This window comes from Triticum dicoccoides, chromosome 3A (genome assembly GCF_002162155.2).
Source record: "Triticum dicoccoides isolate Atlit2015 ecotype Zavitan chromosome 3A, WEW_v2.0, whole genome shotgun sequence".
NCBI classification, from domain to species: domain Eukaryota; kingdom Viridiplantae; phylum Streptophyta; class Magnoliopsida; order Poales; family Poaceae; genus Triticum; species Triticum dicoccoides.
In genome coordinates, this window is record NC_041384.1 from 437,745,851 (window position 1) to 437,758,880 (window position 13,030).

Sequence of the window (13,030 nt, forward strand, 5' to 3'; positions counted from 1 at the left end):
AGTGCGTATGTCGGAATCTGTCACTTTCTATCTCTCATGAAATATAAACGCTATTTTATACTGCATCATATAAACATATATAATGTATAATAATAATAAAAGTGAAACTAACACAACTGTTTTATTTTGTAAAAAAGAACAACTTTTTCATATTATTAAAAAAGACGTTGCATTTCTCTCGTGGAAAGCAACCAACAATAATGTTCATATATAAATAAGTACTCATCTAAAATTTCCTAAATCATTTTAAATTATTTATATAGGCTATGGAAAATTGTTCAACAAAAGATAAAAACATGCAAGCAAACCAACATAAACCAAGTATATTCGGTTTCTTCTCCCAATATTTTTTGTGATACTCTCAATATATCTAAAAAGTATATAAAATATTTATTTGTATGAACCATGTTTAATATATATATACATTTTTTTTTTGAGGTATATATATTTTATTTATCTATCTATTTTCGTAGAGCAAACGTTGCCGATCCAAAGCCCAAATTAGCTATCCAGCACGGCCCAACCAGCACCCAATCTAAGCCTAAAAAATTAGGAATTCCAAAAAAAAAGTTTATTTCGTTCGGCACCGAACGAAACGCAACCTTATCTCCCCCAGTACTCTCTCCTCTCCTCTCCACTCACTCAACCTCTCTCGCCCCTCTCCCGGTCTCCCCTCCCCCGCCGCATCCGCTGCGCGTGACCACAAGCTCCTGCCGCAACCGCGCGACTCTGCCGGCCGACCACCGCATCCGTCGCATGCATCGGCGGTTGCCGCACAACGAAGGTCACGGCTGGTCCCGCGACGGCCTCGGTTGGAGGAGGACGATAGGTCCATAGCGACGGACGCTCAAGTAAGAGGAGCGGCCCAATGGCGGCGGCCTCGAGCACAGGGATAAGTGCAGGCTGGGGATGCAGGAGAGGTGCAGCGCGGGGTTTGGAGCTCCCATGAGCTGGGTGTGGCGCATCCGACGGCGACAGACACAGGGACGCGTTGATCCGGGTGTGGCTGCTCAATTCGTTCCCGTTCTGGCCGGATCCGTGGCGGTGCTCATCTCCGGCGAGGTGGCCTGTGACTCGCGGGACGACGGCGGCGCAAGACCACAGGAGGGGCTCATCTCATGGGACAGGGGCGCGAGGTCTTGTTGGCTTCGGTTGCCGGTGGCTTGACGAAGGGGTGGCCGGGGTCCGGCGCCATGGAGGCTCTTCGAGGACGAGGAAGCAGACAGCGACGACAACTTTGAGGCCGGCGGGGGCGCCGTCTCCGCGTTCGATGGTCAGGGTCCAACGCGGCCGCCGTTGGCTCCATCCCCTACAGGTAATTCCCCCTGATTTTTACCCCTTGAAATTGCCATGATTATCCCACGGAGAGGCACAACCTTTTTCTTTTTGAGATTCAGAGTAGTAAAGCTACTATGTTGAAACCACAAATTCAGAGATCATAAGCGGGTGAGGCAGTCCGGTACGTCAGCAATCCTCTCCTGGTCTTCCGAATTCCTGGCCAACGTTCCAATCCCATCAGCAAGGGCATTGCACAATCTCCCCACACTGCTGATACTATGATCCGAGAAGTTTGTCGGTGCTTGCTTGATGTCTCTTAGCAGTCCATAGCAGGGGGAGAGGGACTGCTTCCCTGTCATCAGTTCCTTAATCCGAATTTGGCAGTCAAGTTCCAAAATCACGGGGCTCCTGTAAATCCTCGAGAGTGCGTGCAACCAAATAAGGGTTGCTTTTTCTTCAGCCTCCTCAACACTACGGCTAGGTGACGTATTCTGACAGATAGAAATAACAACATGCCCTCTGCTGTCCCTTGCGACAGCACCTGAAGAATATTCACCCGTTTCCTCCAAGTACGAGGCTACATAATTTACTTTGATTGATCCCAAGGCCGGCCCTGTCCAATGCAAGTGTTGCGTGGTGGGGCAGCGTGGCTGCTGTCGTGGTCGCATCGGTAGGAATGCTCGTGGGCGAAGAGGGCGCGTTGGCGATTGCCGGAGAGAGGGGAGCGGTGCTGGGTCTTGAGAGAGACAAGAGACGTGGGCGGTGGAGGCGGTAGTGTGGGGATCGAGTTGAGCGAGCGAGAGAGGAGGGAGACACGCGAGTGCGTAGGCCTCTCTTGTGTAGCGATTTTTTGTTTCTGTGATTGCGGGGTGCGGATATCATGTTGTCTATTTCCTTTTTAACGAAGGCATTTGGGGGTGGGGGATTGTTTTTAGTTCGATGGAGGGGTTGGGTATCAGATGTTTGGATAAGTATTGATTCTGTCCAGATATGTCGGGAGAGAACAGATGCAGCAGTTTTTCTATATTAGTGAATGAAACCAGTTAAGCATTGGACAATGCATATCCTTGTTCTGAAACATTGCTACATGCATTTTTCACTCCTCTGAGATCACTTCCTCTGAAAACAAACAGAGTACTATAGGAACCCTGATAAGGTTGTTTTAGATTCAATTTAAATCACACCCTGAAAGCTGGCATGGCATTTGACTATATGGGCATTAATCTCTAGCAAAATACAATGCTCCAGTAATAGAAGGCTTTAACTCAAGATTAATGTAAACAAGAACGCAAGCCGAGTTCACCAAAACAACGACTAAAATAATACTCCCGCTGTCCCAAAATAAGTGTCTCAAGCTTAGTACAACTTTGTACTGAAGTTAGTACAAAGTTGAGACACTTATTTTGTGACGGAGGGAGTAGAAGACAATAAATCAGAACTTCCTATTGGGTTTTAGGCAATCAAGTTCAGGTGTAAACGACAACCACATGCATGCAGTAACTAAAGCAAGATCATCATGTGCCTATTCACTGTCAGTCTGAGGTGAGGAAAATGGAACAATGTAGGCATAACTGATAATGCCGTTTTTAAATTGATCACCTGGCCTTCTTTTTAGGCATAAAATAGATGGGCTTGTCAATGTGAAATGCACATATGTGAAATCTGGACATTTGCTCTGTCTTTTGTTGTTCTGATGCATGCAAATCTGTTCAGAAGCATATATATTATGCTTTGCTTTGCTGACATTCTATTTTGAATAACGGTTTGCTACAGTTATCATGCGGATAAGAGAACCAAAAACTACCACATTGATATCTGCTTCAGGAAAAATGGTAAGGCCAAGTTCATGTACATCTGATGCAGAATATGTTCTTTTGTAGTTTGATTATCTAATGATGTTGGAGCTGATACTGTACGCGCATATGAGTAGATATTCATGTTGTAGTCAGCTAAGTGTTGAAATTCAATGCAGATTCCCCATGGACACTAAGTGTTTGGGGTTCACTACATATTTTTCTTATTATCTACATGTCAGAATTAAATCTTTTTAATCAGTAGAAAGTCCCTCTATTCAGCCATTGAAAAGTTAAGCAAAGATTTGTCGAGATTGGATTGATACTATACTTCAATTAAAATTCCTTGGGTATTAGTTGATTCCATTCACCTTAATGGAAACCTGCAAAAATGTTTTGATTCAGTGGCCTTTGTTAACATTTTACAGGAAAGTGAATTTGATAGTTATACCAGGGAGTTATTGTCTTAGTGGTCTTATCCTCCTAATTACATACTGATGCAAAGTATACCGTTGCTGTGTTATCAGGTTTGCGCTGGAGCAAAAAGTGAACAGCAATGTAAACTCGCAGCTAGAAAGGTATTGCCTAGCTTTATTTCCTTTCATACATATCAGAGGTGAAAGGTTCAGAAATTGTAAATGTTTTCTACTTTCATTATGCTCTTATATCCAGAAGCTTGGCTTTCCTGCAAAATTCAAACTTTGAACTGAAATAAAACTTTGCTTTTTGGGAACCATGTGATCAAGTTAGATGAGATACCACGTGATGAGGTTACATATAATGAAATACATGATAGTGTACTGATATGAACAGGGCTTTGCGTTTATTGATCAAGTGAAAATGAGATGAATAAGCATCAACCTTGATGAGTCATGATCTTATTAGCAGTTTAAGAAATAAAAGGGAAAAGGAAATTACTATATATATTGACCTTTTTAGAGCGAGTGAAAAAATAGTGCTGATAAAATATACAAACCATATGCCCACCTTTTAGTGCATGTTTGTCATGGTTTACTCAGGCATATGAAAATGAAGATGTGTGTTGCATGTGCAAACTTTATTTGGAAGTATCTTTTTTTGTGTGTGGCCGTGGATTCTAGATAAGCATCACACTGATTCAAAACATTCTTTCAGGTCAAATATTTGACGATGTTTTCTTCTCCCAACCTGGCAAGGTATTGTACTACCTACATGCATCACTAGAAGGTGTGATTTTGCTGTCGATGGTTCTACTTGGTACTGATTGACATACATACATTGTTGGAACGTGAAACATGTAGTCAAGGAACAATCTTTGCAACGAACAAAAGTGCATATATAGAGTGCACCCTTTCCATTCTGGTGCGTTAAATATAGGTTCTTAACAGATGTCTCTTTGTCATAATGTGGATATTTGAACATGCGATGGATGTATGATATATGTGTAAGCTGTGTTCAAATAATACCTCGCTGTCTGGGGATCAGCGCAGGCTCAGGGTTCCTGAAGGGGATCGTCGCCGGATCATGGACGTGACCTCAAAGGGTTCAGCGGCGGATCAGGGGATCGACGTGTGGCTCCAGAAGGGGATCTCCGCCTCCATCCTGAATGTGATCGGTGGTGGGTTCTAAACGGATCGGCGACGTCTCCTCAAGCGGATCTTGATGTTCGAGGGCGGCAACGAAGGGATGGAGAGCGGCCGCGAACGAGGGCAGTGAGTCGGGCGTAGTTAGGCGTGCGAGTGGAGGGCAGGAGAGTCGTGCGTGCGATTGGTTTAGGGTTTTTTTCGCTGGTTAATTTTTGTATGTTTTTTTCGTTGGTTAATTTTCATAGGTTCTTTTTCCTTCGCTTGTAGATGGGTGCGACAGGAGGTGCGGCCCTGTACTGCATGGGGGCATCGGGACGTTTTTTTTTTGGTTTGACGCGGCTAACAGTGAGGTGGGATGAGGGATGAAAAAAAACCATGATAGGTGGGACAAAAATTAACCGCGGAGACTACCAACTGAGACATTAGGAGTAGAGATCCCTACTAAAATGGATAAAATAAAGGACTGATACTACAGATGTAGGCATTCTTCATCTCTACTAAAATATATTCTTCATCATGTGGTTATTCACCTGTAATAAATCACCCCTGCATACCTACCTGCTTTTCTTCTGTCACAACTCACATTCATAAGCAGTCTTACTTCTTAGGCGAGCTCTGTCTTTTACTATTCTCTTTATCTGCATTTTTTCTTGACTCGGCACATTTACTTTTTTCGGTTATACCTTTGTACTACACTGAATCTAGGAAATATAAAGTAGATGAATGATGTGTTTATTCCTGTGTATACTATTTGACCTTCAATTATGTTTGCTTTCAGGAGTAAGAAGTCAGTTGGAGTGAGAAGTGAAACAAGTACCATGAGCTCAAGTGAATCATTCATCAAGCTGGTAAACGCATAAACTTCAAAAAAATCATCTCAATAAGGTATGCAAGTAATTTATTTTGGGTGTTTGAATTGCCACATTTTGGGTTTTGTTTTCTGTCCATTATATATTCTAGGGACAAACTTCATCTCATTTCTTAGACCAAATAATATTTAACTACAGGATCAGATTCGCGTAAAGTAATTTGCAATGTTTATTCGATTTTGTGCATGACAAGGGGCAAGTAGAATTTTTTCTGTATGCACTTAGCAAGATTAAAATAACAGGCACAAAGTGAATCAAGTGTGTTCAACACACAATTTAAAAGTGAAAGTAGATACACAACTTACTGATCCACATAGAAGAGTGCCGAGTATTGAGATTTGATTTGCCGCATTGCAATGGTCCGCTATGGTCCTGCAGTAATATGTGTATGACAGCAAAAGGATCTTCAAATCAGTATGTACACTTAACTTATCCATTATAATTCGATATATTATATGAGATAACTTGAACATCTTTAGAAACTAGTGTGAAAAAAATATAGCAGCCAAATCGCATTACAATACTATTACGTGTGGATTTTCATATGCACGTTCCCAGACGCTACAAACTTGATCAGAGCCGAAAGCAAGGAAATGCACATCATAGTTGCAATGACGCTAGGAGAAGCCTCTCCACATCTGCATGTTGAGAGACTTGAGCTATTAATTTTGCAGGCACTCCACACAAGCACATGCATGTTAAGTGAGGGTATACGTTATCATTTTGGGTATGATCGAATGGAAATACCTGTTCATGTCATCCTCTGATTCACTGATCCAAATCATCCTGCAAAGCTCATGCATAATGGTTTAGGAAATAAGGTATAGATGCTCAAAGGACAAGATTGATAGCTAACAAATAGTTGATGCTTACAATTAGCCTGTGGTCTCCTCCTCCAACATGTGTTTCCTGTTTGAGCGTTGTGAAAGGTCAGGAGGTCCAGGCAGGTCAAGGCGATGGCAACCTTTGACTTTGGAAATGCAAACCCCCTCTCGGTGGCCCTCTCCACAACATCATCCAACATATTGACGTTTAGCTGACAGAAAGGAACTATACACATTTAGCTAGGAAATCTAGGAACAAGAAAATAGACCGGTCGGCATGTATGATTAAGGATAAAGAATGCACTAACTTTCAAACTGTTTTGATGCCTGACCACATATATTGTCAACATGGAAATTCTGGTTTCTGAAATCAGTTTCCTTGCTGAGTAGAACACCTATTATGAAATTTGTTTGTTCTAGAGCCGAGTGCAGACATCACTTTTGTTAACCGTGATGCTATAATACTCGGGAAAATTGTGTTATTAGGAAATTGGTCAAGGCATATAGCTCCATCTATGCTCCCATAGACATAAGATGATGAGACTATTATAAACAAATTCATCTTGTTTTCTGCAGTTCTGAAATCTGTAATGCAATGTTTCACTTGTTTGGTCCTCTCTTTTTCATACGATGTTCTTGGTTTGTGTCTTCGACAATGCATAGACAGTAAACTGCATGCATTACAACCTTAGATTAGTAAGTTGTAACTTTTGCAGCCAATAAAAATATAGGTAATTAATGCAATCAACCTTAGATTAGATGTTTTGTATGTGTCATCAATGCACGCACTCACTGGATTATTACTTATTTTGGCCTACAAACTGTTGTTTAAATGTTTATCATGCATCCATCTTCCATTATAATTCTGGTAATCCTTTGCTCCCTTCATTTTAACTAAACCTTTTCTTCAGATCTGTGAAAGCCATATAATTTGCATGCTCCAATTTTAATTTTAACTATAATGGAACAGGTTACTTTTCTGGTTTCATTTTAACTATCATGGAACAAGTTACTTTTCTGGTTTAGTGTATCTTTTTGCTTCTACCTTGAACTAAGCGCAATTGCTTTATTATAAACAATTGATCCAAAATGCATAGTGCATCTTATTGTTCGGCGAAAAACTTTCCTGGTTGACACTATAGCTAAACCATCTTTTCACAAAATCCTGCTATTCTCTCTGTACATTTGCTTCACTTATTTTGTTGTCTTAGTTTGATAATTCGGTTATGGTTGAAAAATGTAAAAAGATTAGTGTCCTGTTTATTGTGTTTCCGTGTGAACTTGTTCTGAACAGCACGTGCTGAACCTTATGGTTTGCAGTTTTGTCAGAGATATGTTTTGCTAGGCTGGAGGCTTGTGAGATCTTCAGATTATCCTAATTGCTTCTACATAGAAGGTGCAGCCGTCGCATGGTTCCAAATGTCTCATTGATCCAAAATGCATAGTGCATCTATTTGCTTTCCTGGTTGACACTATAACTAAACCATTGCTTCACGAAATCATGCTATGCTCTCTGTACATTTGCTTCACTTATTATGTTTGGTCAATTTGTTATTTCGGTTATGGTTGAAAAATGCAAAAAGATTAGCTGTTTTACTTATTCTGAACCTTACGTGCTGTTGTTTTACTTTGCAGTTTTGGTTGGCTGATAGCTTGCAAGATCTTCATATTCTACATAGAAGGTGCAGTGTGATGTGATGCATATGGAACTGGTATTACTTTGCAGTATGGAACTGGCGGTGGGTGTATGAAATGTGATGGCTGTAACATTATACCTAATTTCTTATCAGTTCATGATATGGCTGTTTGAAATGTGATACCTGGATGTGAGTGTCTCTGGCGCGGGATCCTGGACGCCTCCGGCGGCGGCTGGTGAAAGGGATAGACGGATCCTGGACATCTTCAGCGACGGGTCCTGAAAGGGATCGGCGCCGGATCCTGGAAGCGTTCGGCTGAGGGTCCTCAACTGGACATGCACCGGATCAGTGGAGGCCGGATCAGTGGAGACCAGCGGCGGATCAGTGCCAGGGCGGCGGCGAAGGGATGGAGCGGCGGCGGTGAAGGGATGAAGAGCGGCGGCGGGCGAATGAGGGCACAAACTCGGGCGTCTGTTTCTCGCTCGAGGGCACGAGACCTCGCTCGTACGTGCGGGGGATTGGTTTGTGATTTATTTTCGCTGGTTAATTTTCGCCGGGTTTTTCTTGCTGGTTAATTTTCGCCGGTTTGTTCGTGTCAGATGGGTGCGAAGGGAGGTTAGGCGCGTGGGGGCGGATGTGGGACTCGGCCCTAGGGTTTTTCTTGGTTCATCGCGGCTGAGCGGGAGGTGGGAGCAGGTACCAAAAAAGACCGGGTGAGGTGGGACGAAAATTAAACCCGGAATGTGACCTACCAACTGAGATATTAGGAGTAGAGATTGCGCTGTCCTTTCCAATTACTTCTGTTGTCTTACTCTTATCATTAAACCCCCACTACACCTAAATTCTCGGGCTTGTGATGATTGAACTCTTTTTAAGGGGTGGTGCACACTACACAGACTGATTCCTTCTATAGCATTTTTGTTAGACAAATTCTTTATAAAGCAAATGGTATACACACTTTATTTGTGGTTGAGAAAATGGTGTACACAATTTTTTTGAGAGTTTGGTATACACACTAATACATCGCTCTCCGTGGGATGGGCCCGGCTCCTCGCTTGCTCAATTACTTCATGGGCCAGCGCCCAGCCTGCCCTGTCCCTTCCTTTCCAATTCGGGAGCTCTTCGCCCACTGCGCCAAGATGCCCCTGTAGCGCTTGCTAGATAGCTCGTGGGCCACGGCCCAGCCTGTGCCCTCGCTCGGCCGCCTTCCCGGGCGTGCCTATGCCTCTATTTTAAAAAAAAGCTAGAAGCGAGAGCAACTAATAAGTGTACCCCTTGCAGGAGCCTCGCAATGGTCACTTTTGGTGGTAAGAGCATGTCATTTGGCGTGCTCTCAGCCACCGTCACGTGTCGCGTGTTGGGCTCTCCATCGGAATGGTTTTTTCTTTGTTTTCATATGCATTTTTGGGGTTTAGATGATTTTTTCCGTGTTCTTTCGTATTTTGGTTTTTCCTAGATTTTGAAGAAAAAAATTGATTCTTTTTTGCTTGAAATAAACGTGTTTTCTTTTGCTTCCACGAGCGGCATAGTTGTGTTTCTTTGAAAAGAAAAGACACATGTATTTTTTGCTTCCATGGGAGGCAGAGAGTTGCTTCGTGTGAAGATACAGATTTGCATCCGCAAGAGGCTGAAAGCGCAACCAATCCCCGGATGGTTTTGGTAATTCATAACAATATTGAACTAATATCCATTCAAGATAAATATTTCAGGATGTTCAATGTTTGGCATGGTATGGAATAGAGATGTAGACCCCTGAAAATGATAAGGACAAAGATTGGCAAAAGCTCAAGGCTTTACATTTGAAATTACCTCATCATGGCCGGCTCGACTAGCCTCAGCATTATCCTGAGAAGAAGGGGCGTCAGCCAATTGAATAAAAAGAAGGCTAAGCGAGTCAAGTTCTGCCTCCGGCTCATTTTCACCGACTAGCTCATCTGCATTGACCGGCTCATTCTCTTGAGGAACTAGGGCAGGGGTAGACTTGCGAGGTTTCTTCTTTTTCCAAAACTTGTCGTCTACCTGCATACATGATAAGTCGGAAATTAAGATTGAGATGAACAAGTCAAACGTAGAATGAATAAGAAAGTGCAAGGATACATACTGGAGGCAGAGGATTTGTTATGCAGAAGGGAGCCAGCCCAGTCTTGTTACATTTTTCCTGGGGCTCTCCTAGCAACTTCTTCGTAGCCTTGTTGATTTCACCAACATACAAGTTAACTTGACTGAATCGCCGCGCATCCGCCGGCTCACCGGTATAGTTACACATCAAATCACCTCTCAGGCTAAGGGGCTGGATGCGCCAGCTTATCCAGCACCAGGTCAAGTCAATCCCGGTGAGCCCATTGGCTATCAAGGCCCTCAGTTTTGAATATACAGGCGCGACTTGTTGTCACTCTTCATCAGACGGTCAATCCAGAAAGGCCACCATTGCGTTGACCCAGTCCAATCTGTAAACCGGCAAGGGGTTTTCGCCTTCAAGAGGCGGTGTTCTTGCAGTAGAACCAAGTTCTGTTCCATCCCTTCGGATGACTCGCTAGCCTGGCCTTTGGAAAAAGTATTGTTTTTCGCCTCTGAATGGAAATCCCACCAAGTTCTATACTAGGACTATCTGTGAACTCGGTCTGGTGGTTGATGTAGAAAAATTCCCGTAAGAGAGGGACAATTGGCTCCATATGAAGATAGACTTCACAGAAAAGTTGAAATTGGCAAAGATTGGTCATTGAGTTTGGACCAATATCCCAAGGGCAGAGATCAAAGAAATTGAGGAATCCCGGAAGAATTTTGACCCGGGTGGTGAGAAGCCCCTTTGGAGATGATATGTGAAAACAATGATTTCTCCTTGGTCGGGATGGGGAGAACTCTCTTCATCAGGTGCCTGCCAGCTGATTATTTCTTGAGCTGGCAATAGGCCTTGTCCCATGAGGTCGGCAAGCACAAGGGTAGAAACTTGGGATCTGACCCAGTTGCAAGCCTTATCAGTTTTTGCCATGATGAGTTGCCTAAAGTTGAAACTGTGAAATGAAACAATGATGATAAACAGGCATCTTATAGTCATAAGCAATAAATCGCCAGGTTTATTCAAGTTATAAGTCGGTAAAATAATGAGACTGCTACAATCAGGAATGAGCTGACACATATGGCCATAAGCGGTTCGCCAAGCTTCTCAAAGTGATAAGTCGGCAAGGCAAAGGGCAGTTATATCCATTCAAACTGGCCATCAAGTTTTAGTGAGTTACAACAAGTAATGATGAGCCAACAAATCATAAAGCCAACTCTAGCTATTCGAATGCCTCGTGGGTTTTTCTACTAAGTGTTGGCTATAAACAAGATTCTGATAAAGCAGTTACAATTACAGATTTACAAAATAGTTCGAAAAGGAAATATTTACTAGACCTAAAACAAGAAATGGAAGTATGAACTTGTCCATCAGTGGGGTTCGAGAGCAATATGGAGATTTCAGATGCGAAAATGGCGGTGAGGCCGCAACTAGAGCACTTTCACAGTTTGCTAAAAGGAATCTAGATCGGCTAAGAATGGTGGTAAGCACCGATGAACTACGACGAACTACACAAGAGGATGAATGCTACAAATCTAATGAGGAAGATCTGAGCATACCTAGTTGCAGCGGAGAGTGGCCGGAGTTTTTCGGCGAGCTCTGGTGACGCCGAGGTCGTAGACGAGATGGTCGTCGAACTTGAAGTGATGCGGCGTGGCTTTGGGTGCGACGGAGCTCGGGCGCGAGGAAGAAGACGACCGAAGGATTGCTACTTCTTGAGCTTTCATTGATTTTTCCCTTGAAGAAAGGATGATGCAGCAAAGTAGAGATAAGTATTTCCCTAAGTTAAGAACCAAGGTATCAATCGATTAGGAGGCACAAGCAAGTCCCCAATATATGCAACTGCACAAACTGACAAACACTTGCACTCAACGTGAAAAAGGGGTTGTCAATCCCTTCAAGGTCACTTGCAAGAGTGTGATCTAATAGAGATAGATATAAAAGATAAGTAAAAGGAAAAATAAAATAAATATAAATAAATTGCAGCAAGGTATTTTTGGTTTTTTATAGGTCTGAAAATATATGGTAGAAAATAGACCCCGGGGCCATAGGTTTCACTAGTGGCTTCTCTCTTAAAGAAAGCATACGACAGGTAAACAAATTATTGATGAGCAATTGATAGAAAAGTGCAAAGTTATGACGATGTCTAAGGAAATGATCATGAATATAGGCATCATGTCCGTGACAAGTAGACCGACTCCTGCCTATATCTAATAGTATTACTCCACATATCGACTGCTGTCCAGCATGCATCTAGAGTATTAAGTTCATAAGAACGGAGTAACACCTTAAGCAAGATGACATGATGTAGAGGGATAGATCCAATCAATATGGTAAAAAACCCATCTTTTTATCCTTAATGGCAACAATACAATACGTGCCTCACTACCCCTACTGTCACTGGGTGAGGACACCGCAAGATTGAACCCATCACAAAGCACCTCTCCTATTGCAAGAAAAACCAATCTAGTAGGCCAAACCAAATTGATAGATCGTAGAGAAATACAAAGCTATCTTAATCATGCATAAAAGAGTTCATAAAAGAATCAAATAATATTCATAGATAATCTGATCATAAGTCACAATTCATCGGATCTCAACAAACGCACCGCAAAACAAGATTCCATCGAATAGATCTCCAAAAACACCGAGGAGAACATTGTATTAAAGATCAAAGAGAGAGAATAAGACATTTAGCTACTAGTTATGGACCCTTATGCCCGTGGTAAACTACTCACACATCATCGGAAGGGCACCAAGGTTGGTGTAGAGGCCCTTCGTGATCGACCCCCCCCCCTCCAGCGGAGTGCCGTAAAAGGCCCCAAGATGGGATCTCACGAGAACAGAAGCTTGCGGTGGTGGAAAATTATTTTTGGTGTGCCCCCTGACATAAGGGGAATATTTGGGAATTTATAGTGCTGGAGTTAGGGTTAGGAGAGTCACGAGGGGCCCACAAGCCTAGGGGCGTGCCCGCGCCCCTAGGGCTTGTGGCCTCCTCGTGGGTCTTC

General features: G+C 42.9%; 1 protein-coding gene across 4 annotated transcripts; it reads left to right on the top strand.

Annotated features, from left to right (window-relative positions):
• The first annotated feature begins 389 nt into the window (after window positions 1-389).
• Window positions 390-8,944, top strand: LOC119268450 (TATA-box-binding protein 2-like). Of its 4 annotated transcripts, none has more exons than XR_005133191.1 (8): window positions 390-1,315; window positions 3,052-3,110; window positions 3,599-3,649; window positions 4,206-4,246; window positions 5,415-5,484; window positions 7,650-7,725; window positions 7,965-8,487; window positions 8,566-8,944. XR_005133191.1 is itself a non-coding variant. In XM_037550096.1 (7 exons), the coding sequence occupies exons 2-7, from the start codon at window positions 3,057-3,059 to the stop codon at window positions 7,976-7,978; spliced, it is 306 nt and encodes a 101-aa protein (XP_037405993.1). In that variant the 5' UTR covers window positions 390-1,315; window positions 3,052-3,056; the 3' UTR covers window positions 7,979-8,939. The 4 variants fall into 4 exon arrangements, 2 of the variants coding, with proteins under 2 accessions (XP_037405993.1, XP_037405994.1); XR_005133190.1 differs by having other exon boundaries at window positions 7,965-8,470; XM_037550096.1 differs by having other exon boundaries at window positions 7,965-8,939.
• The last annotated feature ends 4,086 nt before the right edge of the window (window positions 8,945-13,030 follow it).

Bases quoted from the DNA above. Each gene is read 5' to 3' on its own strand.
- LOC119268450 (XM_037550096.1), top strand. From the start codon at position 3,057: ATGCGGATAAGAGAACCAAAAACTACCACATTGATATCTGCTTCAGGA. The intron at 3,111-3,598 runs GTAAGGCCAAGT...CTGTGTTATCAG, and splicing joins TATCTGCTTCAGGAAAAATG to GTTTGCGCTGGAGCAAAAAG. The intron at 5,485-7,649 runs GTAAACGCATAA...TATGGTTTGCAG, and splicing joins GTGAATCATTCATCAAGCTG to TTTTGTCAGAGATATGTTTT.